Source organism: Suillus subalutaceus (assembly GCF_016647625.1).
Source record: "Suillus subalutaceus strain FC151 chromosome Unknown DFJ58scaffold_21, whole genome shotgun sequence".
In the NCBI taxonomy this organism is placed as follows: domain Eukaryota; kingdom Fungi; phylum Basidiomycota; class Agaricomycetes; order Boletales; family Suillaceae; genus Suillus; species Suillus subalutaceus.
Genome location: NW_024540270.1, coordinates 341312 through 368166, shown reverse-complemented (window position 1 = coordinate 368166; position 26855 = coordinate 341312). Strand labels below are relative to the sequence as shown.

Genomic DNA, 26855 nt, shown 5'->3' with positions numbered 1-26855 from the left:
TCATACACGAATTCGATCACGTGATTGATAGAAACTTTGGTTACGCGTTTCACAGTTCAGTGCGAAGCACTCACTTGCCGCGCGCCAACCCCTGTATTTCGCAACACAAATCAAAGTGAAAGTGTTTTTCGTTCTAAGATAACCCTGAATCAAATATCCTTCGAATTCCAATATACATCACCAAAACTTGAACTCGAACATAGGTCATGTCGGAGACACCTCTCACCTGGAATCGTGAGTGATATCCTCCGCGTTTCTCAGAAATCTCTGAAGAGAGAGGCGACAGAAGCGGTGAAGGGGATAACTGAATTTAGTGAGTTGGTTCAAAAACGACTCCCATGACCACCAACTAATTAAATATTTAGTCGAAGTCGCCATCCATACCATCCTCTACGTCAGACAAATATACCCAGCAGATTTGTTTGTGCGACGGAAGAAGTACGACACGCCCGTCTTCCAGTCTCGCCACCCCGCGTTGAATGAATATATTTCCGGCACTGTCAAAGCTGTTTCCGATGAACTTGTACTCGTGAGTTCTTAGTATGAGCTTCTCATTCCCCCTGCAGTGAAGTTTTCGATAAAAACAGGATAACGTCGACAAGGTGGTAGTCGTTATCAAGGACAAGAACCAAGTCGCCCTTGAGCGCTTCATCTTTTCAGTCCAAAACATGATCGAGGTCGAGTCCTATAACAAAGATACGAGGTACGCTGCATCCTTCACTTGCGTGGGCAAGCAATGACGTCTACCTAGTGTGCAGGACGCGATGTCCTCCGCGCAACTCGGCCAGTATTTTCGTTCCTTTCTCATCAAACTGAATATGATCGAGTCTCAACTGGGGCTTCTCGAACTTCCCATTGGTGGTAAGCTTATCTCTTCGTCTCTTACAGTAGACTTCTCACCTTAGCTGAGGTAGACGAAGCCTCATTTGCAGTAGTCCTTGAACTCAAGGAAAATACAGTGCCCTCAGCTTCCAAGAGCAACGTAAGGATCCTAGTCAGATGATTATAACAGACAGTTTAGCTCTCAAAAGGAACCCCCACCATGGGTACCCGCAGATCGTCAGTACACAACCTCTGGGGCATCTGAAGAAGCCCAGTTGCACCTCCTTCGGGCAGTGGACACAGGTATCATCAATGTACGCAGGTTACGTCGATGAGATTCGGGCTTGTCATTCACAGTACCACAGATCTCTCTTGCAGTTCAAGAATCCGAACAAAAGCTCCAACCCACCAAGGACCCAGATGATTCCGCGCACGATATCGAAGGATAAAGAAACGCCAAAGCTAGCTTCTTAGTTGACATACTTGATCATAATATACTTAAAATTACTATAATACATCGCGAACAAAAGTCCTTGCATGACGTGCGAGATAACAGCAAAACGGAATATGAATAGATCAGGTTAGTACTGAACACTAAACGTCAACCCGTATACGTTGGATGACAGGTATAATCCGCTCCCACTCCTCCATTGCCTGTATCAAATTATGAAACTTGAGGGTTGGACCGGTTGAAAGAACAACATACCGATTGATAAAATTCAATTTCACCTTCTGCAAGGTTACCTAGCATCTCTTTCATCTCCGCTTCCTTTGTGTATTGGAATATGGTCTGCTCCCGCAGAGTCTCATCACTGAACGCATCTGATGTCTCGTGCGCTGTTGTTACAGCGTCTTGTAGCTAACCGCGATGTTGAAAAAAAAAACAGACAAGTAAGCATCGCAGCAGGTGCACGCACCTCTTTAATCTTAATATCCAACTTTCTCATCTTCTCTACTCTGCTTCGATCATCGTCAGCGCCCCTGAGTGAGTCCACTTTGTCCTTTAGGTATGCGCTGAGCCCCAGTCCGGTACTCCCTGCGTGCCCTGAAATAACGGCAGATAGCCGATCACGTTCTTGTGTTACTCCAGAGAGGTAATCCGATAATTCCTCAAAATCAAGTTGCTTCTGGTCACGAAGTTTCAAGACTGCGCGGTTTGCATGGGAGTAGGTTAGCAGCGAATGAAGATGGACGAGGAAAGGGTCGGTGGTCGTTTGAGTCTGAAAGAAGTGGTGAGTAGATCACTCGAATACCACCGAGACACCATACCTTATGTCTGAGCAAAGCAGAAAATTCGAGCAGGGTATTGGAGAAGTGGTTCAATGGATCCGTAATCCCTGACTCCAGAAAACCAAGTCCCTGAACGGCGACCGCTAGATCGTGATAATCCGCTGTCAGATCTTCGCCGGGAGCGAGACCGCCACCTCGTTCAGCCTCAGATACTCCCTCGCGCTGTTATAAGATAGGCTCACCGTTTGTGCGACCGCGGACGCGGTTCCAGAGGCGCTCGCAGATGACAAGCCCATCCTCGAATTTGTCGACAGATTCGCGCATATCGAGAAAGCGTTCATCGGGCTTGCGTACGCGTGCAAACGCGTTGAGGAGGGTGTCTGAGATGTTATCAATGAGTCCTGGTGTGGGTTCTGGCCCTGGAGGATGTGCGAGATGTTGATGCATATGAACGTGCTGGAAGGTGTCAGGGGCGTTTGGACTGCGCTAGATTGACGTACCCATTCTGTCGACTCGAAGAACGCACGGACGAGAGTGCTACGTTGTAGGGTGGGGTGTCGGGATATCCGTTCGAGGAAACGGTAGAGGCTGTCAAAAATGAGACGCTGACGAGTCCGCACGCCACACATACGTACTCTAGTCTGCGGCGCTCCATAAACTCTGGGCTAAAGCGATCGCCCGTCAGGTACTCTATGCGTGGTTAGACAATATTGAGATTACGAGGGAAGCATATACCTAACCGGTGCTTGTCGGGAAGGGCAGGTACCACGCATGCTGGGAAATCCTTCACAAGGTGGTCTCGCAGAAATACAAAGTCCTGGAATCGTCGACGAGAGGAAGGATTAGAAGTAGAGAATATTGGAAGATTGGTCTGCAAATGCTTCAAACTATGCACAAGAGCTTGGTATATCACGACACACCTTTGCCGAGACTAGGTAGGAGACGTATGCGTCTTTAGTTTCTGCAAGCTCCTTTACAGGATCTTTGACAGTAACAATGAGATATCCCTCCCACTTTGGATCGTGTGGACCCCGTTCATCCTCTGTCCCTGCCGTACTCTGCTTGAAGCCTGGGCCAGACGGTTGGACGGTGTGATCGGCGTCATAGGGTGCCGAAGGGGACTCCCAAGTAACACTGTCAAACACGTCCTCTTCGTCGCCGAGCATGTTGGGATCGGCTATTAACTTTCAAGCTCGCCGCTGGTGCTGTAGATTGGTGCTTCCCGGTTATTTAAAACTTGAAGCTGAGCGTAGTAATTGGCGTGAACGAAGTCGACTCTAAAGACGAGAAGCCTTTGGGAAACAAACCACAACAACACTCTCTGGATGCGCCAAAATTCGAAGCTGCAGGCGATCGTGCTCGGTGTTCTGTCTGCTTGCTCCCTTGCAGCTGGGTATGAGGTCCAGTTCTCAGATGCGGACTATTCTCGCCAAGTATGTTCGGGAATGTGGGCAAGCCAATCCACTTTCATCAACGGTGCGCAGCACGTGTACTACATAATTTCGCCAGATACTTACACTACGTGTCATAGTCACGTTTGATGAAAGTTCTTCACAAGGACAGGTAGCAATGGTGATATATGAATGGAAGGATGTCAAGTATCTTGGTGTCACTACCTCCACGACGGATGACTCTCTACCCGTGAGTAACCCCTTACAACCTGGTTTGCCGCCGAGCTCAGCAATAGAACCCCCAGCAGAAGACCTACGTATGCACAACAGACGCAGTCAGAAGCGGCCTCTGTGCATATGATAATGTCGGAAAATTCATATTCTCGTCTGATGACGGGACCACCGCAAACCAAACTACTTTCTGGACTGCCAGTGTTGCCCTTAACCAGACTGGCGGCGCATCCTCAGATTCATCAGGGTTATGGGAAAGCCCAGAGGGTAACCCTACTCCGCCTGCTGATAATTACACTTCGCCATGGAGATCACCAGAGCTTCACCACAGTCTTCGACAATCAAGTGACCTCCTAAACCCGAGCCCATCCGGGACCGTTGCATATACACAACCTATACAGTATCAAGTCCGCACGAATGGATATTATTGCGTAGGCGAGTCCAAGTTATATTGTCTTGTCTCTCCTGGCTTATTTCTGTCGCAGCTATCCTGCCTGTCACGGTATTGAATCCCACTGCTCGTCAGGCCCCTACAGATGTCCCGTCTCATCCTACATACAACGGCGTCGTTCTTTTCCGCAATACTTTTGATGGACAGCTTCCTGCTACCGACTATCCCAAAGTTAACGTGAGCCGAAAACGTAGTCCGCTGTCATCTCTCTAATCACAACACTCAGTTTTACCTCGCCATGTTCTTTATATATGCAATTGCAGGTTCTGTGTGGGCATGGCTCTGCTACAAACACGTTACGGAACTATTACCCATTCAGGTTTGTCATGGTCATGTTCTATACACCTTGGGCGATCTAATATTTATCTCAGTACTATCTCTCGAGCTTGGTTGCGTTCCTCGTCATCGAAATGGTTGCAAACTGGGGTAAGATATTTGTCATTACCTCACCTCAGTGCTGACCATGCGCAGTATACTACCGATATCTTAACGCACATGGGAAGACCGCGGCGTCCGTCGTCTTCCTTTTTGTTGGTACGGACAATAAATGTATCAGTTATTCAGTCGCTCACCCCGTGCAGTTGCCATTCTGGACGCGGGGCGCAACGCCCTTTCCTTCTTTATGCTCCTCGTTGTATCCCTTGGGCTCAGCGTCGTCTGCGAATCTCTGGGGCGCACAATGCTCAAGTGTCAGATCCTTGCAGGACTGCACTTTGTTTTTGGAGGTAAGCTCAGTTCATCATGATATCAGAGGTGTAATGACCGTCGTCATCAGTACTGTATGCCGTGGGTATAGTTGAACTGGAACTCGAGTCGACGTCAGCGTTGGTACTCTTGATGTTCGTCATACCACTGGCATTCACGCTGAGTGGGTTCCTGATGTGGATCCTGTACTCATTGAATGGTATATCCAATACCTTTTTCACCTTGCGTGCTTTCTCAACCATCTGTTTAGGTACAATGACACAGCTCAGTGTGCGGAAGCAAAGATACAAACTCAGGATGTTCAAACGCCTGTATTATATCCTCCTTGGCACGGTGGCTATTATCGCTGTATTTTTTGTTATCTCTTCAATGTCGTTCTCTGATAGGCTAGCTGAAGGTGTGTCATTATCCGTGAACCAAATTTTGATCCATCTCAATATATATGTTTGTAGATTACGCAGCAAAATCATGGAAAATCCGTTGGTGGCTCCTCGATGGCTACCTCGCCCTCCTCTACTTTTTCACCTTCTGGAGCATTGCATACCTTTGGCGGCCATCAGAGAATAACCGCCGCCTCGCCATGTCCGACGAAATCGCACAAGAAGACGAAGATGCTGAGGATTATGACCTCGAGACGCTTCAACAACGTACGGTTGCCCGAGAGGATGACGAGATCACACTCGTCAACTCACGGCGAGAACCTGAAGCGCTTGCAGAGGATCATGTCGTATTTGAGATCGGCGATGAGGATATAGGAAGTGACGATGAAGGTGAGACGGCCGTAAAGAAGCGACGTGGTGGGGAGCGTAGAGCATCCGGTGATAGACAGGACAGTGCAGATGAGGAACGCCAGGGTCTTATACACAAGGACCGAGACGAATAGACTCTCACGCAGCTTATTTTTGTCAGTATCCAGTGTGTCGTGCATGTCCTAGTACTTTCATTTTAGAATCCTCATTTCTTCGTTTTGTAAATCGGCAAATGTGGGGTTAGAACTCGGCCAAGTCTAGGGTTTGGCGAGCCCTCTGCTGGATGGAGAGAGTGAGGAGATGACAGATGACGTCTGTTATTTATTTTTATAAATAGTTTATCTTCTAAGTATGTGAACTTTGTCAACATGTTTGGAGCAACCGTCCTCCTACGATAAGTATCTTTATTTCTTTCATCTGGTTTCGCTAAGTTATACGTCTGACGCGTCCTTGTGGCCCTCACGACGCGCTTAAGGCATTTCTTGTCCTCGCCATGTCCATTCATTTTGCTTTCGTGACTCTCGTAACTTCAGATTCCTATCTCCCAGGTGCACTCGCCATTTCGGGTGCTTTAAAGGATGTGCACCAGACTGAACCTCATCATGATGAGGTCAAATACGACACAGTGTGCATGGCCACACCAGAAACCCTTGATATCACTACCATCAAGCTGCTCAGAAAGACATACGATATTGTCATTGGTGTTGAGGTTATAGGGCAGTCCGATCCTACTGGGCTAAATTTAATGGGTGAGTCGTTGCTGCGTTGACTGGGTTGCGTCTGAATGGCATCAGCTGAGGGCACGGAAAACTTCTCTGTCGGAATATCTGTAACGGTTCCCAGGCTAGTTTCTGTATTTTGCACTTTGTGCCCCAGATGTGGGGTATGAATGCATCGTGTCCAAGCTTCTTCATCAGCCACCCAGCTTTTCAGCACACAGTGGGAATAGCCAAGCTAATATCATGCTCATTTAATTGCAGGACGCCCAGACCTTGATACGGTCCTGACCAAACTACACGTATTCCGCCTCACGCAGTATTCCAAGGTAATATTCCTTGATGCGGATGTTCTCCCATTGCGCCCCCTGTCCCACCTATTTCACCTTGACTACGAGTTCTCTGCGGTACCTGACGTAGGATGGCCCGATATATTCAACTCGGGTGTGATGGTACTCTCTCCTAGTGAAGATAAATTCACGGAGCTTCAAGAGCTTCTGAAAACAAATGGAAGTTGGGACGGTGGCGATCAAGGTATTTTAAATGAGTGGAGGGGAAGCAACTGGAATAGGCTTAGCTTCACATACAACACGACTCCTACTGCTGCTTATACGTCAGTAATATCACATCTTTTTTCGTTCGCATGGTTAATGACATACTTGTTACGAATCAGGTATGCTCCTGCGTATGAGCGGTTCGGTTCCCAGATATCAGCGGTCCATTTCATCGGACCTAATAAGCCCTGGCACTCCATTCCTTATCGTGCCCCAGGATCCTCCACCCAAGTACCATCATCTCAGATGGAACAGCAGTCTACAGTGTCAGAGCCAGCAAAGCAACCTCAACAAGCCTACGACTATGGTTCGCTTGTCGATCGGTGGTACAGTGTTTATGACAAGCACTATCGATCAAAACCCATCTCACCGGATCTCGGGGTTCCTGTCAGCAAATATGTTTCTGCATGGGAAGACGAGGAGAATTCCCGTGCGGCGGTAGAGTCTGCGGGAGCACCAGGTGGCAGTCCACTTGGTTTCGACGTCTTACGTCGTTTGGCCCTTCAGGGCATGAGCGCAATGGGCTTCTTGTCTGGTGATCGATCGAAAGGAGAGGGCGAGTACAGGAGCATGCCCCTTGAGGGGCGTTTGGATCTTATGAGACCACGCCCCGCAAAGCAGATGAAACCTGAGGATCATGATCTTCGCCAGACTGCCCCTGAGCCTCCTGATTCAAATCTCAGCGAGGCAGTCGCCGAACCCACAACACCTGTTCGACAGATAGGTTCACTATCATTGGATTCACCTGTAAGATGGACTACGTTGCCAACTCCGAATGTCGATGAGGTGCCTCCTGCGCCACAATCGCGCCTGTTATCTCTCCCTCCGACACCTCTCCACTTTGTCCCCTCATCCTCCAAGCCAGTTGTGCGCTTGAATCAACCAAAGTCGCCCCTTTCGTTGCAAGAACGAAGGATCGAGCGATTGCGCTCTACTTCCCCACCCCTTCTCTCATGGAATGCTGCGATCGAAGCGCCGCCAAAAACCATATCTACTCCCTCTGCACTCCCAAGAGACACCTATTTCCCGAATGTCTGGGACGATTCTCCCTGTAGAAACAAAGATCCTGGATCATCATCACGGTCGTCCTCGAGCATGTCGTCTGAGACAGATGCAACGAGTACCGAAGTTCAGGGAGACCCATCGCCCCAAACACTCTTCAGCCCACCACCTGTACCTGATATTCCTCAGATGCTACTTCAGCTGGGGCACTACCGCAATGTCACTGGGCCTACTACTGAGAGTGGCACTACGCCGCCCACCCCTGACCGCACCAAGGTCAAGCGTGTCTTCCCTTGGGAGGAGCGCCCTCGTGTTACTCCTACACGTGTATTCCCAGAGGGCGAGCCCCGCCCACAAGGGTCGATGTTCTTTCAGTCCCTGCCTCGTCCCGCGCTTCCATCTACTCCTGAGCGCAAGTTGAGCAGGGAGTTTGGAGCGCACCAGCCAATGCCTTCACCATTAGCAGGTTTCCCATCATTGACATCTGGAAACATATGGGATGCCGTTCCTGGCATCCAAAAGTTTACTTCGAAGCTTGCACGCCCTCTAGGGCCCACTCCTTTAGCAACCGCATTCGAAAACCCGAAGAGACCCTGGGAGGAGACGTCGGAAGCTAGCAGTCACGATGGTGATGTAGAGGATGAGGTGGACTCCGATGAGGAAGGCAGGCGAACAGTGACAGAGGTACGATCTTGCAGTTCTAGCATCGAAACCGCAAGGAAGACATACCGATCATTTGGAGTGCAGACGCACACGAAGGAAATGCGCACTCAGAGTGTGCAGGTTTCTTCGGAAGAGGATGTCGCTGTAAAGCGGCCGTTGAAAGCGCGCACGCGTAGCGGATCTATGAAGAAGCATTGGCAACCTTCATCAAGCCTGAAGGTGTTGCCACCCGTGATGAATGTTGCTGCGGGTGCTGAACAAACCGGCTTGATGTCCCCTGCTGTTTCGCAGGTGTCAACGCCGCGATCTTCCGTTTCTTCAGCTATGATGGATTCTCGGGAGACCCTTTTACCTCCGCAGGCGCCTGGCGAAATGACGCCAAGGGCAGAGAGGAGTACGACTCCGAGTCCACTGTCGTCCCCTTCTCGACTGTCTTCCAATGAATCCCCGTCTTCATCGTCTCTAGGACCTGCATTGTCAGCCAAAGAGCGGTCTCCTAGTACTCCCTCTCGAGCATCTCGTGTCTGGGATCCTGCTCGAGGAGTGGAACTCTTCAAACGTGGCTCAGAAGAGGTACTTGCTCGGTTCCTGAAGATCAGCTCACGAGAGGATCCCACACGTCGGATTTAACGAGTTCTAAGTATTACGTATCTGTTACGAGCTTCCCTTTCCATGTTCTAGTGATTGCAGACAGAATTTCTCCTTTTTTTTCCTTTCCTCCTGTACGATTATGTGAAGTGCATTTGCATGTATATACCCGCAACCATTCTCGCAACGAACTTTCATTTTTCTTTCTTTCTTCATTATGGTTATTCTTGCCACGTTATGTTCATATTCGGCACCCCCCCAACCCAAGTGCGACGAGAGCTCAAATTTCATTACTATAGTCTAAACAGAATTAGCTGCAAAATCTCAAAGAGTGACACAAGCCCAGTAGCGATAACCTTTGCGTGTGATTGGTTCTTCTGTGACGCCCACCTCCAAACCCTACTATGCCTCTAGCTTCCTGATAAGCCAAACGTCGAACAGGATTTCTGATAGACACGTGGGTGTGTTTACCTATCTAGTCTCCATACTTAGTAGAAGGCGCCCTGTGTTGATGCTACATCCCGATTCGCTAGGCATAAGTTACGCTCCGAAATAGAAATGTGGTTGCTGGACAAGCAAGATCGCAGCAACGCCCCATAGTCGCGCCGGATGCCTCTTGTAACCGAGCCGAGTGGCAATGGGGGCGAAAGTTCTATAGACCCATAAGCCTCCAAAGAAAAGTGCACATTCTGTGAAGAACAGTGCAACTGGATGTTCCGGATCCGAGGTGAGTGGAGTGGCTTGGAGTGATCTTGATATCTGATCACTGCGTGCATATAAATAGCTTCTGAAGTCATTCAAGGTTACGTTGAACAGCTTGCCTTGGCGATGTGATGGAATTTCGAGGCGGAAGTGACTGAGAGTCACTGCCAACAGCCTCAGTACCGCTCCGTCCTTTATTGATACCATCTTACGCTCGGCCACAAGGACGTAGGCCTAGCCCTATTTAGTACCATCATCAATGATGGTACGGTGATGGCGATCAGAACGCACCATTCCAAACAAAGAGTGGCTGAATGGGTAATCTATAGCATAACTTGGAAAGTATCTACGACTCATAAGCCCCTTGTCAACAACGAAACTCTCCATGACGCCGATCTGGAAGTGCCCCTGCAAATGGGAGCAGCCACAGCGGTATCCCTGGAAAGGTTTCGCCGAGAGTCCCGGCGCAAAATGTGCGATACACATGTTAGTTATCCTGTTGGTGTTCGGGGTGGAGTTCGGGAATGGGGAGGAGCCGACGTCATCATAGTCTTACTTGACGCGTGACGTCGCCGCTACACCTCTGGCCAGCTGTATGACGTCATGAAGGCGCAGCTGTATAAGACCAGACAAACGCGACGGTCTATCAACTTATTACTCAGAACAACCATGTCGAACACAATCAACAAAGGTTCCAATGTCGAAGAGGCTCGGGGCACCGAGTGAGCAATCTTTTGGCGTAGAGTTCCTGTGATACTGACCTTTGGTCCCTAGGACAGCTCGGCATGAGACAACAGCCGCTCACGCGCAGGCTGATGCACCAAACGCCCGTGTTGCACATGAAGTGGAAGAGAACGCAGAGCACGTTCAACAAGCAGCAGCCAAAGCAGCTCAGACTGCACAAGTGGGCTGCGTTCATTCATCCTGGCGAAACTTTACTTACACATTACAAATTATAGGGAATGGGGCCTGAACTGACAGGAGAAAGAGATACTAGTACTGCCTTTGACGTCTTCAAAAGCGAATCGGCTCAGAAGACGAACGCCGCAGCCTCCGAAGGGCAGAGAGATTTCCATATGGCTAAGAATACCAGCGCAAGTTATTTGGACCAGGCAAAGACATTCGCGGAGAGTGTTGCCACTTCTGCTCAGGTGAGATAACGGTTTATATTGCCCCTGAACTTGAATGCCTATACGTTTCGCAGGACTATCTCCACAGTAGCACAGACCCGCAAGCCACTTCGAACAAGACAGGAGGAGACACCATATCATCATTCCAGACGACAGCATCGTCTGCTGTTGGAACCGCTCAGGAGTACTTTGCATCCGCACAAGCCGCCGCTCAACCGCACATTGACGTTGCACGGTCCACTTTGCAACCACAGGTCGAGAAAGCACGCGAGACAGCGCAAAGTTACCTCGGGATGCACTCTGGTACCTCGCCTTCTGATGCGGTTACCCCGCCATCAACTGCGCGCCCGGCTACCGACACGCCTTTGAGTGGCAAAGATGTTGCGGGCACGCCATACGCATCTACGACAACCACTGCTGGTGCAGATGAGAGAAAGCTGGAGCCTCAGTCAAACGTTGCGTAGAATGCTATAACACCGAGGACTTGTGTAGCCATAGATGTAATATTGTTTATCGTCCATAGCCTTGAAGACTTCCTCCAGCTCGCTCTTGGATGACCGCGCCTGCAGGCAAATGCAAACTTCGTGTGAAGGAGTCACAGCACAATAGGCCATGCAATTTGAATGTACATACTCGAGTCACCTGGCCTGACCTATCGACGTAAGTAATTTAGTCTCGAACCTGATGGAGGCAGCTGATATCTTTTACCGATACAGTGACAGAGAACGTTCTTCAAGATTAGTAGCACCGGCGCCAACCCCTTCAAGAGGTCATGGTAGCCTGTCATTCGGACCTTTTCTTCGTTCGCTCGTCAGTCCAGTACTTGGTTTTGCCCATACTTGATCGGCAGTCACGGTTATGTCTTTTCTTTTCTTTTATCATTTTAAATAAAATAAAATAAAAGACAAAACACGAGCCAAAGCATTAAAGCGACAGGCAGGCCAATATTTGTACCTGCGAAGGCCGTCTTCGATTCTGGTGAATCAGCTGGGGTGTGCGATGAAACTTAAATCTGGCCAGATGCTGCCCTCGTAGCAATATATAGCCCGGATCCACTGGCTAATCACGGTTGACATTGCGGTGAGCCTGCTCATCGCCGTTGGTGGTGACCGGATATGCACGCCATGTATCTTCGGATATAAAGCTTGCAGGACGGTATAGGGCCGGCAGCGCGAATTTATTGGTTTGGCACCCAGTATGATGGTATTGGGTTGCTGGAGACATACGGAAACTGTCAACGGATGTTTGTGCGGGCCATATCCTAATGCGCCCGGCACCGCTACTTTGGGACAGAACGTTTGATCCCGCGGAAGCAATTCGCCCATGTCCACATGCACGCCATCGCTCGCTGTATGCGCTCGGCAGTCTCCTATGTGCGTGCGTCGTTCTCCGTGTCTCTACTCCTCTTTTCCTGTCAGCCTTTCCAAAATGTCTTTGAAGCTCCAGATGCGATTGCTCATTTTTCTCTTATTCTTGTTCGTTCACCACCATGGCTTCGGCGTGCTCTTCTAACGGCATTGTGGGTATCCAAAACGCTATTACTTGTGCTTTAGGGCCGAGAAAAAGGTTTTGGAGCATGGATGGGTTTGTGCCAGTGTTTGATCCAGAAGACAACGTTGGAGATCTTCCTATCTCTTTCTTCAATTTCAGCGGTAAAAATGTACCACCTGAGAATGTCGTCGCGTAAGTAGGTTGCAGGGGAAACTGTTTCGATTTACGGTCCTGGAACGCGCTGGATTGAAAGAGAAGGTGATGCGACTCAAGCAAGCAATATACTTCTCCAGTATGAGGAATTTGAACCTCAGTGAATCTTCGATGAAGAGCGGTGATGCGGACTCGCGCGTTTCGTACTAATCCATTTTCGACGGACATGTTTCGTTGTATTGCGCATACAGCGTTTACTTTGAGATCCAATCGATGGGGAAGCGTGTTTGGACGAGTTAACATTGCAAGGTAGTCTGGAGTTTGCTCTGGAGCCTCTGGTGCGTCTGGAAGAGCTCGCTTAGAGTGTCCGATGAATTCTGTCTCGTTTCTCACGGACAGCAATTCATGGCACATTCAAGAGCACGATGTCGACAAGACATTCGAACGCTACTTGCAAGAGAAGAGGAGGAAAAGACAACAGCAAACGTAGTATACAGATATTGCTTATTGTAATATTTAGTGGTAAACGTCCAAAGCTGAACGAACCAAAGTGCTTGTTTTGCCCTATAATCAAACTTTGGATCTTTTCTTCGTTCGCTTGTCACTCCACTTGGTTTTGCCCTATGATGCTTGATCGGCAGTCATGGTTATGTCTTTTCTTTTTTCTTTACCTAATAAGTTAAAGAAAAAAAAGACAAAACATGAGCCAAAGCAAAGCGACAGGCCGGCCAACATTTGCACCTGCGAAGGCCGTCTTCGATTCCAGTGAGCTAGGGTATGGTGATTCAGGTGATGAAGCTGAATTTGATGTCCTCGAGGCTAGCAATATATAGTCCATAATCACGTGACGAGCCTATCGGCATAATTCTCATCGCATTATTATCGTGTTTGACCTTACAGGGGAAAGAGGAATTTCTGATGAAGTTCCTTAGGACACGAGTTCGGGATCGGGACGCTGCTGGGGCCGCACCGAAGGAGAAGTCGAACGCCGGCGACTTCAACAAGTGACAGTAAACGTGATGCATCCGTGATGTACAGACATCGCTTAGTAGTGGTAAACGTCCAAAGCTGAACGAACCACTTGTTTTGCTCTATAATCAAAATTTGGCCCTTTTCTTCGTTCGCTTGTCAGTCCACTTGGTTTTGACCATGCTTGATCGGCAGTCACGGTTATGTCTTTCTTTTTTCTTTACTACTAAGTTAAAGAAAGAAAAAAAGACAAAACACGAGCCAAAACAAAGTGACAGGCCGGCCAACATTTGCGCCTGCGAAGGCCGTCTTCGATTCTAGTGAAGTGGGGTATGGTGAAGTCTGGTCAGATACCGAATCTGATGCCCTCGTAGCAATATATAGTCCGTAATCACATACTATATCGGAATTCTCTTATCGATCATCATTATCGTGTTTGCCCTTATAGGGGAAAGAGGAGTTGTTCCTCAGGACACGAGTTCGGGATGATCCTCGCATCACTCAAACTCAAACTTTGAGGGCAGATGGAGCAAACGCTGACGAACAAGCTAGATGGATTTCAACTGCCATGTCGGAATTACGGGTCACAATGTCGAAACTAAGCGTGAAAGCGAGCACCGTCCAAAGAAATGTATTGTGAAGATCTTGTTGAGAAGAGTCTGATCATCGAGTCCTTTCGTTGCAAATGACGTAAGGGTGTCCAGACTTTTTTCACTCAGGGTAGGGTTTGAAGTCGTTGGAAGGAACCGAGAAAGATCCGAATGATAAATCGATAATAGGTCGCCCCTTCAGAACTCGAGCTCAATCAGTGCAAGGTCAGGGTCAGGTACCCACTGCGGCAGGGTCGGGGTGAGAAATGGCTGAGATTAGATTAGAACCGGCTAACTGCGATCGCAGTCAAAGCCGGATAACGATGACTGCATCAATGCAGTGTCTGAGTCTCAGATAATAGGCCCAGGGTATCTGCTTATATCTACTTACAATCAAGCTCCCATCATCATGGTAAGTTCCTTTGCGCAGCACAAAACTGTTCATAAATTGATTAGATCCGTACATAGGATACCTTCATTAATCTCGCGAAGCAAGGTTACGAGTCGTACTCTGAGTCTCAGAATCAGAATCAGTGTAAGTAGGCATCCGCCGTTCGTGTCGCAGGAATATTCAAACGCAGCGACAGCCCACGTCCACAAGACTGGAGGCCAGGAGTACAACTCTCCTGACAACCGGCCTCCCCAGTCTTACAGACCCTCGTGTATGTCATTTACTTGGTGATCACTCCCATCGTGCTCACAAGCAGACAGTCAACTCGGACGACGTGAACCAGCATGTTGACTCTGAAAACCATGGGTTCGTAAACCAGGCACTGTCTCATGCACACAAGGTTTGTTGTTCCTCGTCGAATGTCTTTAGACATCCCTCATCACTGTGAATCAGACTGTCCAGCACCAAGGTGAAATCGACGAGGATGGCGTCCAAAACCTCAGGAATGCTCACCAACAGGCATTCAGCTCTGAGGGCCAGGGCCCACAAGGCATGGCACCCGATGCAATGGGTGGAGCTGCAGCCTTCAAAGTAAGCTACTTCAAGTACGATCAAGTTCAAGTTCACATAATTTTGCAGGTGTTCACAGACATGATGAGCGGTGGCGGCGGCGGAAGTCACGGAAGCAGTGGTGGAGGTGACATGCAGAGCAAGCTTGTTGGCATGGCCATGCAACATGCTTCCTCGCTCTTCGACCAGTCTGGTGGCGGATCTAGCGAGGCCAAACAAAGCGCCATGAACAGCGCTGCTACTTATGTTATGCAGCTTATGATGAAGAAGGAGATGAGCTCCTTCATCGGTGGTGGCAGCAGTGGAGGCTTGAGTGGAATCATGGGCATGGTACATTAATTCCTGATTTAATCTTTCATGACGTCTGACCCTGTCCTCTAGGCAAGCAAATTCATGTAAATGCGTCGAGGGGAAAGAAGACTTCGAGAAGTTTTGTATCTTGGGCGCGGTGCTCGCCTATGCGTGAACTTACTTTTGTAAAATCTAGTGCTCATCTGCGAAACTTTGTAAATTCTTGGACTCATACCCAATTTCAAAGAACAATAGTTTTACTGACGCTCGAGAGCTGTGATCAATTTTGTTCCGCTCAGTGGCAGCGATATATCTCGTATTCAGTTCTAATTGCTCGAAGTATACAGACAGCAAGTACAGATCGATACAATAATATGACTAGATAACATCAAATGAGCGAAAAGAAAGGATATCGCATGGAAGAGATGACTACTTAAAAGGCAAAAGCAGTGATTAGACAGCAATAACAGCGCAAGTCAGGACACGTTGTCATATACATAAGACTTGCATAGTGCATAGGGTCCGCTTCAGGGTATTATATGAAGGGATGCAATAGGGCGCTGCCGTAGCCCTTCGTCACCGCTGGATGTTCCGTAGCAGTGAGGCCTGGCGTGCCAAAGGCAGAAAGCAAGCACTATCTGGAGCATGCTAAAATGAAGTCCGTGGACTCCCACCGCAGAGTAGCTCATGACGGTGCGCGAACAGGACCCGCTGCTGGGGCCGCACCGAAGGAGAAGTCCAACGCCGGCGACTTCAGGATGTGCTCATTCCCGAATATGCTTGAATTAAAGTCAAGCTGAAGTCCCTCCGCCGGTGAGGGAATGCTTTCCAAAGCATCGCCGAATAGATCGGTCATATTTGAAGAGAAATTGTACAAGGACATTGGAGGAGACGTAAGCTGTGTTGAAGGTGATGGGAATGGAGGCGGTGTCGTGACACCAGAGGAACTGCTCGACACGGAGCTCGCGCTTGAGAGCAGGCGGCTCTGTGAAGAGCTCTCAGACCCGAATGAAGACGAACGCGAGGGCGATGTTGGCGAAGGTGAGGCAACAGATGCCTCCGAAATGGCTGGCGTGACACCCCGATGAGAAACCGGGTTCCCATGAGGAATGCGTTTTGGCAATGGTGCCATTTTTCGGCGCCAGGCCTTCTGCCCTGTTGGGGTCTCAGAGGCCAGCACCAATGTAATAGGTCTTGATTGGGGACTGGGAGTATCGAAGACATGACGACGAGACGCAGTTGCAGGAATGGAAAGTAGGGGAACACGGATGGGTGCAATACGCGTAGCTGTCCCCCGAATGAGGGCAGGTAGAGGTGCAGGGAAGGGTATAACTGTAATGGCAGCCACAGCTGCAAATGAATCGACACTACCGCGTGAACGCGAACCAGAATCATCCAGAATGTTTATCCTCGAGAAGCAGTCTACGAGCCCATCAATGTCCAATGTAGGACGTCGAACAGCTGTGGTCGTTGGGCGCCGGAGCCATTTTGGTGCACCAAAATTCGTCACACCATTCTTCCATGGGAAAGGGTCATACGAGCATGAAGGGGGATACTCCGATGGAAATGCGTGCAAAGATGCCAGAGGTTCGAGTGGGTTGCATCGGTTGTCTGCGATAGACATCTGTATAAGACCTTGTGAATAAAACGAAGATGAAGAAAGGTACTGCACTTACCATTTCGTCTCCTTGCTTGGTAGGAGAATGCGGACGACTGGGAGGCGACGCGGGCACCTTCCTTTCTTCTGGCACAATAAATTTCTCCATACGCTGGTACAGGTTATCCAATGGAAGAGTGGCACCCTCCGCCACTGTCTTCCTTCTTAAGACTTGACCTTCTTTCTTCATCCTGTTGCGCTTGTTTTGAAACTTGGGATTATCAACATCAAGACCCAAAGTATACCGATAAATACGCGTACCCAAACATGAATCTGACGATACGTCATTGCTGATTTCTTTGCAAGAAAAGCCTTGTCGGCATGGGTTGGGAACGGGTTCTCTGCGAAGAAGTATTCCAGCAATGGAACATATTCCTTTACAAAGGCATTACACAAGGTTGAACAGGCGAAGGCAGAGCACTGAACGCACATGATTAAATTTTGGTGTAGCACTTGAAGGTTGTACATTTTCACTTGTTCTTGTTGACGGATGCTTAAGATATAAGTCGACACAATCTTGCCTCCAAGAGCCGAGCTGTCTGAGATATAACTCGGTGAACACGGGGATGATTTTTTGTTCGGTGACATAGGGAGACATGGACGGATGCTGCGCCTGATTTGAGCATACATGTGCTACAGCTGACTGACAGAAAGTTCGCAATTCAGCAGCCCGCTTCTGGTATTCCTGGTCCATCACCAGGGAGATTTCTGGCCGGGCGCCAACAGCCATAAGAGCAGGTTGTATTGGGGGCGGGTCAGGAAGGGAAACATTAGCAATAGGTCGTCGCAGGGGATATTGAGAAGCGAGCGAGAAGGACGATGACGAAGTAGAGGGATGAGCAAGACATAGGCGTTGTGTTTCTTGAACACGCTGTATGATCTGCTTTAGGATCTCTAGAGAAGTCGTTCCGGCCGTCATCGAAAATTTTGGATTCGAGCAGTACTAGCACTGATACTCAGTACTCAATCGCGACCAGGTTGAAGAACTTGAAGTATTTCTTGTGAACAATGAAATGATGTGTTTATCGCTATTTTTTGGTATTTTGGTAATAACGCGATTGTCAAATTGAAGTTCCGCATTGTCTGAATCTTCAAACAAATACATATATATACTATACGTCGTGACAGCCTGGTCTTCCTGGTACCTCCCCAATTTCATCTCATCTCTTATCAAAGTCTCTAGGATGGATAAAGACATACGACAGCGCTTCCAACAAGCGGAGGACGCCCTACTTGATTCAATTTCAATCGGCGAAGCCTCCTTGATGTCGTTCGAGACATCTTGGGATTCATTATACGCTGATTATTCCCGTTGTCTGTCCGCAGGAGAACTATCCGACGAAACTATATCAATCGCGAACTCGGTGGCTTCAAGGGTCGTTATCATCACAAACTGCTTCTCCGACTTACACAAAAACACACAAAGAATCAATGAACCTATTTTCTTGATGACTTGGAGAGCATTCTGCGTGGCCTTAATCGTGTCAGCATTTCGCCTCCATCAATACCTACAGCACAAAATGCACAACCAGCGGAATCATCCCTCCCCCTCTTCATCGAAACCAGCGTACAAATGGCTTCTTACTAATATCAACAACCCTTACCCGTCCTCTGATACCAAAGCAAGTATTGCCAGCAGCTCTGGATGTCCCGTGAGTTCCGTTGGTGCTTGGTTCATAAGCGCTCGTCGTCGCATCGGCTGGACCACCATTTGCCGCAAACACTTCAAAAACTGCCGAGCTGACACTGTTGATGCTGCTTCTCATGCTCTGGTCAAAGAAGACTATGCCCGTGTTCTTGAACCGCATCCTTCATGATTTCCAGCAGATGAAGGCTGCTACACAGGATCTTTACGCCTCTACTTTTACCAAAAGCGCGCTTGCAGGTGAGCTAGACGCAGTGGTCAAGGATATGACAGAGGAGGACAGGTTGCAATTGGAGCGGGAGAAGAAAGAGCGTGCACGAGAGGAAAAGAAACGACGCGAGGAAGAAAAAGAGGTGCGGAGAATCCAAAGAGTGCTTGATAGGGAGGCCCAGAAGGCGCACACAGCTTTTGCTTCGTGTCCATCTCCCAGACACTCGCTCTCTGCATCTCCCGTTCCCACTCTCGAGGAATCCTGGACAGACGAGAGTGAAGACGAGGAAGACGATTTCATTCCACCCGTTCTCGCTGGTCGGAAGCGGCGTGCTTCTGTATCCTCTGAATCAACTGATCCTGGACGATCTTCATGTCCAGAACGTCCGATGAAACGCCTTCGGTGAGTCCTTATCATGCATTGGGGCCAACTGTCACTGATTGTCATTTTTCAGGTCTAATGCGAAGGTCCCGACCCCCTTTGCGGATACTTCCGCCTTGCCATCGCCCCCATCAAGTAGCGGTGGTGTGGATGGCAGTGATGAGGTCCAAATTGTTGCCCCTCAGCCATCTCAGGGTCTTCACGAAAGCGACGGCTATCAGACGCTGATGTCCACTCTGTGCCCAAGCGTCCGAGAGGCCTCCATGTCGGACCCCGTGTTCATACGTGTCCGATCCTCTTCCGAGAGCATCCATTCCTCTCGGGTCAAACATCGATAACTGGTTCCAGACAAATTTCTTCGAGATTCCTGGTCCAGTCGAGAACGGCGGTTTCGATCAGTTTTGCCCCTGTTGACATTTGAAGTATACAACGGATACACATTCCCTGATAACCAAATAAATCCATTGAACAAAAGTATATCCAGCCCGCTCTGGAGACCGTACGTTTGTTCTATCATACCCTAAGATCCTCACTCATTGTCCGACAGTTACATCTTTCGAGGCAAAATTGGTCAATTTGGAGGTTCCTTCGCACGCTCCCATTCCTGCACCTGATCTAGGTAATCTCGACAATTTTAATTTCTTCAATGCGATGTCCACAATCCCTCCCGATTATTCTGGCGAGGTAGTTTGGGGCCCTCCACAGCAATTGACACTATTTTTTCAGCCGCCAGTCGACCTCGTAGACCTCGTTCCTTCGGACCCTTTCAGCTGGACGGATCTCTTGAACTCTGAACAACCCTTCTTGTCCGACATTAATCAATTCTCACTGCCATCATCTTGCGATGACTTCTCACAGCTATTACCAGAGATTGATCTCTCTGTGCTCCAGCTTCCTCCGTTGTTATATGCTCCTCCACAACCTCAGCCTTCTTCACTTGCTGATAGTGCTCGCTTGGCGAAGCTGGAGCAACTTCAGCTTCTAAGAGAACAAACACGACTACTAGAGCAGGACCTAGCGGTGTCTGTGTATGTGTTCTTGTTCCCTGATGGTTACTTTGTTTGCTGATTTCCGAGATAGATGATCGTCGATTTGCTCTCTTCGTTTACGCTGTCCATATATGTTGTGCAGTCTATCAAGATATAAGTAATATTATTCATATCATATCTCTGTTCATCATCGTGCACATTGCACATTGCATAATATACCCTACATCATGCATGTATGACACTCATCCCGCATTTCCCTTGTTAACTTGTTACGTACTATTCCCCTTCACTTGACAATCGCTCTGTACCGGAATCAAAAAAAGAGATCAGTGTTGTAATTCCTGCAATGATAGAATCTAGTCTGAGAGAATGAATGCAGCGGGATAGTTTCAGTAGTATAGATCCTAATGTCTTTCCGGAACGACTCCATCTTCCATCCTCCATCTACCAACTTCTCGCATCGCTTCTGCGTCACCGACTTCTAGCTCAGGTGCATCAAGCAATGCGCTGAGCATTAACCACGGGTCCCTCCCACCACCGTACTTCAGCACCTCCTGCTTGTACTTGTCTCCCAGCTCGCGGTTGAGGGGGTCAGCAGAAAAGATCTTCCGCCACACGTGGGATGCAATAGCACGATCGAAGTGATACGAGTAATACGTTGCACCGTATCCAAACAGGTGTCCAAACTGCGTCTGGAACGACGTTCCAGGTGCATGCGGGATCAGACCGCGAGTATTGTACAAGTTTGCGAGAGCGGTCGTCGAGTCAAAGCCTGGCTCAAGGACGGAGGGGGAATGGTATACCTGGTCAAGCAGAGAAAGTAAGATGTGATTATGGGTATCAATGTACCGGCAAGGGTCTTCGTGATGATTTCCGATTTGATTGATGATAGAAGAGCCGTCAGTGTCGAAGAGGGAGAGAACTTTGGGGGAGTTGAGGAAGTGTTCCATGAGGATGGAAGGTAGTTCGACAAAGTCAGTCGCACAGCGCGTCCCTGCAACATTGTGGTACTCTGTCCGACCGATCATGGCTTGAAATTTGGTATCTTGTCAATAATCATGACCTCAGCGAGATCCAGAAACTCTCACAATGCATGGCGTGTCCCATTTCATGGAACAAGGTTTGAACTTCATACCATTCGAGAATGGTAGGACCCCGAGCAACAGATGGCGGTACAAAATCGCAAAGGAGGACTACCAGTGGCAGCTGGAACTCACCATGCTCACCGCGTAGTCTGTGTCGCTTAGTTACTTCGAATTCAATAGAGGGACCAACGAATTCATCTGCTCCGGGTATTCGTAGGTCGCCAGCTTCATCGTCATCGTCCGTTCGTCTGGAGCATCTAACAGTGTAATGTGCCGCTCCGCGCGACTTCCCACTACGTGCGAAGAGATCAGCATATATCCAGCCAACGACGCCTCTATCTTCGTCAACTACTTCTAGTTTGTGTACGTCAGAGTGCCATACTTCGCTAGATGCGACACCAACGGGTCGTAGCGTTATTCCATAGAGGTGTTTAAATAGTCTTGAAAGGCCCATAAATACACGTCCGAGTGAAAGAGGAGGGAGGGGAACCGGTGGCGCTGGCGGTTCGGGTGGGCAATAGTAATCCCTATCCCACGCTTGGATAATAGGGAGGTCCGTCGATTTAAGATGCGCTTGCTTCCGCAAACGCAATGTATGCAATGCTTTACGAGCAACGAGCGTGGTCCGATCCAAGAAGGTACCCAAAAAATGATTGACATTTTCTACGTAACTTGGACATCAGGACTGGCCGACATGCTACCACACGTAACCGCTTACCCGGAGTTTTCGCCATCTTATCGCTGAGCGTCATGCTAGCATAACTGTCCCAACCTACCAGGCGGCTCAGTTGTGCACGCGCATTTAGCAACCGCTCAAGGCGGTCAATTTGCCCTGCACTGCTCATGTGACCTGCCATGTACACCTTTCTTCGTGGCTCTTCATCAGGTGCCTCGCGCAAGATCATATAGGCTTGGTGAGAGCCCGGATAGACCAGCAAGTCCTTCTGCGTGAAAAATGCTTGTCTTTGAAGACGAGCGCCCATTCCTCGGTCCTTCAAACCTTCTAGCTCGGAGGGCTTGATCTTCACCGGCGGTCGCGGGGCAGAAGCTTCCGTGACAAACGCGTGACCTACAGATAGAATCTCGGACGAAAGGGACACAAATCTCTCCCTTTGTTCTGGGGGAAGTTTGATAGCAGACTTTTCGAAATCATGCCAGAATATCAGTGCTGTTTGAAGTGCTTCCTGACTGAGAGACTTGACAATTTCCGGGTCGTGTAGTACAGTGTGCAGCACCTGCCAAAGGAGGTGACACCTTGAAGATACGGAAAAGTGCATGACTCACTTCATATAACCCGACATGAGTATTCAGTACATTCATGAACTCGCATAATTTCTCGTAGCTCTCCGTAGCGCAATCCACCCAATGAGCATCAGGATGTGCATTCCGCAAGAGCTCCGCTAGGTCGATAACACCGCACAAGAGATCACTGAGTCTGTCCAGATTCTTGATCACTTTGAATAGCTCGGATCGAGATTCCCTAGCCCGCAATATTCGTTCTGTTAGGAGCTGCGCGCGTACGAGGGTCGAGTCAGCGAGCGCACTGAACGCAGCTGGCGTTGTCAGTTGAGGATGCTGAAAAATGCCTGTGACAAATAACGGTGAGGCTTTCTGCCCTGTCTGCGGTTGGTCGAAGAGAGAGGCCAGTTCTGCATCATCCGAGGATGGAGGTCTCACCAGAGTTGATGCTGTTCGGCGAACCAGACCAAGTTCGTGAGCACGAAGATCACCACGAAACTTGGGTACAGATCGCGATATCTTCTTGAAAGCATTCTCCGCGATACGTGCAATCATTCCACAGCGCTGGACGTGGTCTTGAAGGAAAGTCCACTGAGACCTAACTTTCAGCGTGACTAGTATAATTTGGCCAGGCCTACTAGTCCGATAATTGCACCCGCATAAATATTACCTAAAAGCAATCGACCAAGTTAACAAGGACACGCTCGCGCGCATCTGCCTCAGAAAAAAAACCAAGTATCAATTGGAAGGTTGGTTACAATTGTAAAAACATCAGTATCGTGATCGCTAATAGATTGCACATGGGGATACAAGATGAGGTGATAAGCTTGCCGCGTTTTTTTGGCAAAAATGAATAGATATATAGTACAAACGTGGAGGATCAAAAGTCCACTGTTGTATCATCACTGCGAGACCTACATAGGTCAGAAGGTGTAATAAGATGAATGATTAGACTAGGCTGATCAATGGATGAGGCTTTGCTGGTATGTGGAATATTATGGAGTGCGAGTAAAATGGTGAAAAGAATAAAATGCCATGAGTCGAATGAAGCGACGAGATAGAAAATTATGCACCCCGCAATCCTTCCAGGGGAACTGGTGACAAGCTAAACTCTCTCTGGCCGTCGATGTCCATCGCATCTCCTTTGCCATGTGTCGGGAGCGAAGTGTTACTACTGGTGCCGGAGCGGCCGGTATCTCCGTTGTGTTCATGACCGTTCAGGGAGGTTGAACCACTGCCACCAGGTGGTAGGACGTCAGAAGGTGCAGAGATCGGTTCCACGGCGTAGAACCAAAACTTGCTCTTCTTCTTCCCTCCGAGCTGCTCAACTGCAATCTCAGTCGGTTTGACAGCTGCTGCGCCATTCGCTTTTGCCTTTGAGACGCCGTTTAAATTCTCGGCTGGCAAGACCGGAGGCCAGCCTGCAGACGTAGAACTCATCGTGCTTTCTTCCGTTCGAGCACGTTTTGATGGACGCTCCACGGGTGTCTCTTCAGAAGGGCCGAGACGAGCCGACCTCCTTTCGCCTTTCCATTCAAAAGCAGACAAATCAGGGGAGGGTCGCTTGGTTTTTGTGGCGCGAGTGGATCTCCGCTGCGCAGTAGCCCCCGGCTGCCGACGGCCGTGTGATCGGGAACTACCAAAGTTATCCTCCGCAAACGGCTCGTCATCATAGTCATTGTCTTCCTCAAATTGATATTCATCCGCGTCATCCTGATCATAAAAATAAGTTAGCAATCGAAATTAAACTTGATGCCAACCGCTTGCCTCCCCACTCTCGGCGTCATGGTACACGTAGTCGGGTCGACGAGTTTGTCGTCGTGTGCGAGTCTGTCGAATTTCAGCTTGCGCCATGAGTATCTGACGCTGCTCGATCTTCTTGCGGGCCCTTTGTACGCGCTGGACAATTTGTAAGTAAATGTTTGAAGTAGCGTTTGAAGTGAAAGTAGAATCTATCTATTATTTACCGCTGATCAGGACAAACGAATACTCACCGCTAAGTCCGCGTCAACAATGTCTATCCGGCTTTCGAGTGCCTTGACGAGTGCGGTATGGGCTTGTTCTAGCTTGTTTTTACGATCGCCTTGCGGGGAAGATGCTTTCAGCTTCTCAATCACAGCAAGGTACTCTTCACGCGTTGAAGAGACTGCCTGGAACGTCGCAGTGATTTTCCAGGGGTTAGTTGACACGTATATCCGCGGGGAATCTAAGATAGATTAGAAACGGGAGTCAGCCGGAAATCCTTACAGACGGCTAACGCCGGATAACATGGGGACCAAAAAAATGCGGCCTCGCACCAAATACACGCAAATAGGAAAGAGGGCGAGGAGCTTGAAATGAAAGACACACGAACCATCTGCGACCCAATACCGCTTGCGTTGTGCATCCTGGCCTAATGGAACAAGTTGTAGATTCTGCTGGCTCTTGGAATCATTGGATTCAGGAGGGGCAGTTTCAGGGTCTTTCTTCTTGTGCTTGTTCTGCATCACGCCCCACGCGCGATCAACAGTGCTTTTTATGTCAATGGAATGCGTGAGTTGCAATTCCACGAGCTGGCGAAGAACTTGGAGCTGTATGGAATGTGACGTGACGCGCGCTCAGGGGTAATTCGTACAGCATGGCAAGACAATGACAAACTTTGAGATCCCAATCGGCTGCGAAAAACCCGCCTTCTAAATCGGCAAAAGGGTTCACATTCGCCCTCAGTTCGTCGTCCCAGAAAACAGTTCGCTCCGATGCCTTGAATGCATCTGCAAGGACAGCATTCAAAGTGGCAGAGATCTGATCAAGACTAACAAAAGCACAATGACGGTCAAACATTCCTCTTGTGTGAACGAGCTGTGGCAAACAGTGCTCACCTCAAATTACGCGTCTGCGGTCGCAGATTCAGTATAAATTGCTGTAAAATCTTTTGGAGTATGGGATCTGGACCATGCGTCAAGAGGGCATTTTCAAAGCTGTCATCGGGGGAAATCGCGTGTTTAGTTGACGCAAGTGAGGTGCATGTAGTGCGGGTGTGTGCTCACTCCATCGGTGTTTCCAATCCCTCCACCTTCGACCTCAGATTCGTGAACTTGCATATAAAAGAGTAAACAAATAGTGACTCCCATCTATCGGAAGGGTGTTTAGCATTTGAGGGAGGGCAGATGTGCCCTTTCTTTTCTGTCTGCGGTGCAGCAGACATGATGCAGAGAATGAACGTGAAGGAAAGGGTCAAGAGTGGTCACGGATTTATGAGCCGCATCACCCGTGGCTACTTATATCAAACCAACTTAACAAATATGTGGCAATAGTGGAACCCCAGGCACTTCGCGTGTAAATACATGAATTTCAAGCAGTCTACAAAGACATGATGATGATATGAATATAGTCGTCGCCACTGAAAATCTGCACCGCAGGCCCGCACAAAACCGGGCTTTGAGCCGAACGCAGTGCTGAACGCGATTTTTTTGCAAATATTATCCTGGGCCAACCTAACAAATGCCGTGAGACTTTGCACGGACCGCCATGAAATTGTACACACCTTGGGAATGTCGTGGTGCTCACTGAGCGACTCAAGTTTAGCATTAAGCTCGTTGACGCGATCTTTGTGCGTCTTGCGAGCCAATTGAGCTACTTTATTTTCGAGCTGGACATTGGCGTCAATATTTGCAGAGCTTTCGTCTCGACCGCAAAACTCACCCTGCGCCTTTGCGCTTCCTCAAAACGTCGTTCCGCGTCCGTTTTCCTGACATCGCTCCCCGGTAGAGCAGGAGAGTTACTCCCCGACGCCGAACCACTAGCAAGTTCTGCCTCTTCTTTGAATAATAATTCCTTCACTCGTTCACGCTCGCGGTCCTTCGCACTATCAGATTGCGAGTTTGATTTGTGTTTAGATTTCTTCTTTCTACTTATCTGTCAGGTGCACTGAATAGTAAAACTAATGATACATACTTCTTCACGATACCTCCTTCAGCAACGCCGCCCTTGAACTTGAGTGAGCCTCCTGGCCGAAAATCGTAGTCCGCCATCGGGGGCTGCCTGAGCAGATGACGAGGTGAAGCAAGAAGGGCCTGCTGACGTAAGGAAATCATCGTGCTTTCAAGTAAACAGCGGCAAACTCGCACTGGTACTCCAGTAGTACAGTTTGCCCTTGCAACATTGGGTTCATTCAGTGCAACAATTTCAAGGACACTCGACGACGGCGACAGTCTCTAGTACTCTTGTGAGCTTTGGTTCTAACTGGGACCTCTATAGCCATACCCGACGATCTTCCCTGG

General features: G+C 48.9%; 12 protein-coding genes across 12 annotated transcripts; 6 read left to right on the top strand and 6 right to left on the bottom strand.

Annotated features, from left to right (window-relative positions):
- The first annotated feature begins 39 nt into the window (after window positions 1–39).
- DFJ58DRAFT_772705 (DNA-binding protein) lies at window positions 40–1330 on the top strand. Its single transcript, XM_041389249.1, has 8 exons — window positions 40–234; window positions 287–313; window positions 366–529; window positions 588–703; window positions 752–861; window positions 915–982; window positions 1032–1136; window positions 1188–1330. Exons 1-8 carry the CDS (start codon window positions 207–209, stop codon window positions 1269–1271), a joined length of 702 nt encoding a protein of 233 aa, XP_041247221.1. The 5' UTR covers window positions 40–206; the 3' UTR covers window positions 1272–1330.
- DFJ58DRAFT_772697 (uncharacterized protein) lies at window positions 1331–3360 on the bottom strand. The gene is made up of 9 exons (XM_041389248.1): window positions 2973–3360; window positions 2788–2923; window positions 2688–2742; window positions 2553–2640; window positions 2295–2508; window positions 2092–2246; window positions 1740–2042; window positions 1529–1681; window positions 1331–1476 (listed from the first exon to the last, which is right to left on the bottom strand). Exons 1-9 carry the CDS (start codon window positions 3216–3218, stop codon window positions 1417–1419), a joined length of 1410 nt encoding a protein of 469 aa, XP_041247220.1. The 5' UTR covers window positions 3219–3360; the 3' UTR covers window positions 1331–1416.
- Window positions 3361–5804, top strand: DFJ58DRAFT_772693 (lung seven transmembrane receptor-domain-containing protein). Its single transcript, XM_041389247.1, has 11 exons — window positions 3361–3528; window positions 3584–3693; window positions 3752–4109; window positions 4160–4302; window positions 4352–4444; window positions 4497–4551; window positions 4597–4659; window positions 4707–4850; window positions 4901–5029; window positions 5081–5227; window positions 5283–5804. The coding sequence occupies exons 1-11, from the start codon at window positions 3378–3380 to the stop codon at window positions 5711–5713; spliced, it is 1824 nt and encodes a 607-aa protein (XP_041247219.1). The 5' UTR covers window positions 3361–3377; the 3' UTR covers window positions 5714–5804.
- A 134-nt stretch (window positions 5805–5938) lies between these two features.
- DFJ58DRAFT_772691 (glycosyltransferase family 8 protein) lies at window positions 5939–9417 on the top strand. The gene is made up of 3 exons (XM_041389246.1): window positions 5939–6328; window positions 6560–6908; window positions 6969–9417. Exons 1-3 carry the CDS (start codon window positions 6073–6075, stop codon window positions 9142–9144), a joined length of 2781 nt encoding a protein of 926 aa, XP_041247218.1. The 5' UTR covers window positions 5939–6072; the 3' UTR covers window positions 9145–9417.
- Window positions 9418–9577: 160 nt separating this feature from the next.
- On the bottom strand, window positions 9578–10290 carry DFJ58DRAFT_714926 (uncharacterized protein; the record flags this gene model as incomplete). Its single annotated transcript, XM_041384070.1, is given in 5 exon segments — window positions 9578–9605; window positions 9647–9791; window positions 9811–9861; window positions 9924–10038; window positions 10096–10290. The coding sequence occupies 5 exon segments, from the start codon at window positions 10288–10290 to the stop codon at window positions 9578–9580; spliced, it is 534 nt and encodes a 177-aa protein (XP_041247217.1).
- A 476-nt stretch (window positions 10291–10766) lies between these two features.
- Window positions 10767–11398, top strand: DFJ58DRAFT_655877 (uncharacterized protein; the record flags this gene model as incomplete). The annotated part of the gene is made up of 2 exons (XM_041381876.1): window positions 10767–10955; window positions 11009–11398. 2 exons carry the CDS (start codon window positions 10767–10769, stop codon window positions 11396–11398), a joined length of 579 nt encoding a protein of 192 aa, XP_041247216.1.
- A 2982-nt stretch (window positions 11399–14380) lies between these two features.
- On the top strand, window positions 14381–15786 carry DFJ58DRAFT_197521 (beta-flanking protein). The gene is made up of 7 exons (XM_041379190.1): window positions 14381–14549; window positions 14606–14672; window positions 14725–14799; window positions 14849–14928; window positions 14982–15119; window positions 15168–15428; window positions 15480–15786. The coding sequence occupies exons 1-7, from the start codon at window positions 14547–14549 to the stop codon at window positions 15495–15497; spliced, it is 642 nt and encodes a 213-aa protein (XP_041247215.1). The 5' UTR covers window positions 14381–14546; the 3' UTR covers window positions 15498–15786.
- DFJ58DRAFT_197559 (homeodomain protein 2) lies at window positions 15755–18045 on the bottom strand. Its single transcript, XM_041379191.1, has 4 exons — window positions 17477–18045; window positions 17308–17421; window positions 17066–17257; window positions 15755–17013 (listed from the first exon to the last, which is right to left on the bottom strand). The coding sequence occupies exons 1-4, from the start codon at window positions 17963–17965 to the stop codon at window positions 16075–16077; spliced, it is 1734 nt and encodes a 577-aa protein (XP_041247214.1). The 5' UTR covers window positions 17966–18045; the 3' UTR covers window positions 15755–16074.
- A 95-nt stretch (window positions 18046–18140) lies between these two features.
- Window positions 18141–20351, top strand: DFJ58DRAFT_904940 (homeodomain protein 1; the record flags this gene model as incomplete). The annotated part of the gene is made up of 7 exons (XM_041394931.1): window positions 18141–18839; window positions 18871–19304; window positions 19357–19439; window positions 19478–19568; window positions 19589–19653; window positions 19683–19757; window positions 19831–20351. Exons 1-7 carry the CDS (start codon window positions 18231–18233, stop codon window positions 20349–20351), a joined length of 1878 nt encoding a protein of 625 aa, XP_041247213.1. The 5' UTR covers window positions 18141–18230.
- Window positions 20352–20676: 325 nt separating this feature from the next.
- Window positions 20677–23151, bottom strand: DFJ58DRAFT_655661 (mitochondrial intermediate peptidase; the record flags this gene model as incomplete). Its single annotated transcript, XM_041381863.1, has 4 exons — window positions 20677–21302; window positions 21361–22020; window positions 22076–22592; window positions 22642–23151. 4 exons carry the CDS (start codon window positions 23149–23151, stop codon window positions 20677–20679), a joined length of 2313 nt encoding a protein of 770 aa, XP_041247212.1.
- Window positions 23152–23346: 195 nt separating this feature from the next.
- On the bottom strand, window positions 23347–25818 carry DFJ58DRAFT_772672 (uncharacterized protein). The gene is made up of 7 exons (XM_041389245.1): window positions 25623–25818; window positions 25455–25553; window positions 25234–25387; window positions 24950–25166; window positions 24591–24802; window positions 24357–24495; window positions 23347–24311 (listed from the first exon to the last, which is right to left on the bottom strand). Exons 1-7 carry the CDS (start codon window positions 25778–25780, stop codon window positions 23662–23664), a joined length of 1629 nt encoding a protein of 542 aa, XP_041247211.1. The 5' UTR covers window positions 25781–25818; the 3' UTR covers window positions 23347–23661.
- Window positions 25819–25868: 50 nt separating this feature from the next.
- DFJ58DRAFT_772670 (uncharacterized protein) lies at window positions 25869–26643 on the bottom strand. The gene is made up of 4 exons (XM_041389244.1): window positions 26530–26643; window positions 26278–26482; window positions 26120–26224; window positions 25869–26069 (listed from the first exon to the last, which is right to left on the bottom strand). The coding sequence occupies exons 1-4, from the start codon at window positions 26604–26606 to the stop codon at window positions 26055–26057; spliced, it is 402 nt and encodes a 133-aa protein (XP_041247210.1). The 5' UTR covers window positions 26607–26643; the 3' UTR covers window positions 25869–26054.
- Between the last annotated feature and the right edge of the window lie 212 nt (window positions 26644–26855).

Excerpts from the sequence above, each read along its gene's own strand:
- DFJ58DRAFT_772670 (XM_041389244.1), bottom strand. The coding sequence starts at position 26,606 with ATGGCGGACTACGATTTTCGGCCAGGAGGCTCACTCAAGTTCAAGGGC. Across the intron at positions 26,483-26,529 it reads GAAGGAGGTATCGTGAAGAA|AAAGAAGAAATCTAAACACA; the intron begins GTATGTATCATT and ends ACAGATAAGTAG. Across the intron at positions 26,225-26,277 it reads AGGAAGCGCAAAGGCGCAGG|CTCGAAAATAAAGTAGCTCA; the intron begins GTGAGTTTTGCG and ends GCCAATGTCCAG.
- DFJ58DRAFT_197559 (XM_041379191.1), bottom strand. The coding sequence starts at position 17,965 with ATGACGGCCGGAACGACTTCTCTAGAGATCCTAAAGCAGATCATACAG. Across the intron at positions 17,422-17,476 it reads CTACACCAAAATTTAATCAT|GAATATGTTCCATTGCTGGA; the intron begins GTGCGTTCAGTG and ends GCCTTTGTAAAG. Across the intron at positions 17,258-17,307 it reads ATCGTCAGATTCATGTTTGG|TTTCAAAACAAGCGCAACAG; the intron begins GTACGCGTATTT and ends GATAATCCCAAG.
- DFJ58DRAFT_197521 (XM_041379190.1), top strand. Across the intron at positions 14,673-14,724 it reads GTCTCAGAATCAGAATCAGT|CCCACGTCCACAAGACTGGA; the intron begins GTAAGTAGGCAT and ends ACGCAGCGACAG. Across the intron at positions 15,120-15,167 it reads GTGGAGCTGCAGCCTTCAAA|GTGTTCACAGACATGATGAG; the intron begins GTAAGCTACTTC and ends ATAATTTTGCAG.
- DFJ58DRAFT_772693 (XM_041389247.1), top strand. The coding sequence starts at position 3,378 with ATGCGCCAAAATTCGAAGCTGCAGGCGATCGTGCTCGGTGTTCTGTCT. Across the intron at positions 3,529-3,583 it reads CCAATCCACTTTCATCAACG|TCACGTTTGATGAAAGTTCT; the intron begins GTGCGCAGCACG and ends TACGTGTCATAG. Across the intron at positions 4,303-4,351 it reads CCGACTATCCCAAAGTTAAC|TTTTACCTCGCCATGTTCTT; the intron begins GTGAGCCGAAAA and ends CACAACACTCAG.
- DFJ58DRAFT_772691 (XM_041389246.1), top strand. The coding sequence starts at position 6,073 with ATGTCCATTCATTTTGCTTTCGTGACTCTCGTAACTTCAGATTCCTAT. Across the intron at positions 6,329-6,559 it reads TACTGGGCTAAATTTAATGG|GACGCCCAGACCTTGATACG; the intron begins GTGAGTCGTTGC and ends ATTTAATTGCAG. Across the intron at positions 6,909-6,968 it reads ACTCCTACTGCTGCTTATAC|GTATGCTCCTGCGTATGAGC; the intron begins GTCAGTAATATC and ends GTTACGAATCAG.
- DFJ58DRAFT_772705 (XM_041389249.1), top strand. The coding sequence starts at position 207 with ATGTCGGAGACACCTCTCACCTGGAATC. Across the intron at positions 983-1,031 it reads CCTCAGCTTCCAAGAGCAAC|GAACCCCCACCATGGGTACC; the intron begins GTAAGGATCCTA and ends AGCTCTCAAAAG. Across the intron at positions 1,137-1,187 it reads TGGACACAGGTATCATCAAT|ATCTCTCTTGCAGTTCAAGA; the intron begins GTACGCAGGTTA and ends ACAGTACCACAG.
- DFJ58DRAFT_772672 (XM_041389245.1), bottom strand. The coding sequence starts at position 25,780 with ATGTCTGCTGCACCGCAGACAGAAAAGAAAGGGCACATCTGCCCTCCC. Across the intron at positions 25,388-25,454 it reads CCGCAGACGCGTAATTTGAG|TCTTGATCAGATCTCTGCCA; the intron begins GTGAGCACTGTT and ends TGCTTTTGTTAG. Across the intron at positions 24,496-24,590 it reads TTGTTGACGCGGACTTAGCG|CGCGTACAAAGGGCCCGCAA; the intron begins GTGAGTATTCGT and ends CAAATTGTCCAG.
- DFJ58DRAFT_772697 (XM_041389248.1), bottom strand. The coding sequence starts at position 3,218 with ATGCTCGGCGACGAAGAGGACGTGTTTGACAGTGTTACTTGGGAGTCC. Across the intron at positions 2,743-2,787 it reads TCCCGACAAGCACCGGTTAG|AGTACCTGACGGGCGATCGC; the intron begins GTATATGCTTCC and ends AACCACGCATAG. Across the intron at positions 2,043-2,091 it reads CTGCTTTGCTCAGACATAAG|ACTCAAACGACCACCGACCC; the intron begins GTATGGTGTCTC and ends CACTTCTTTCAG.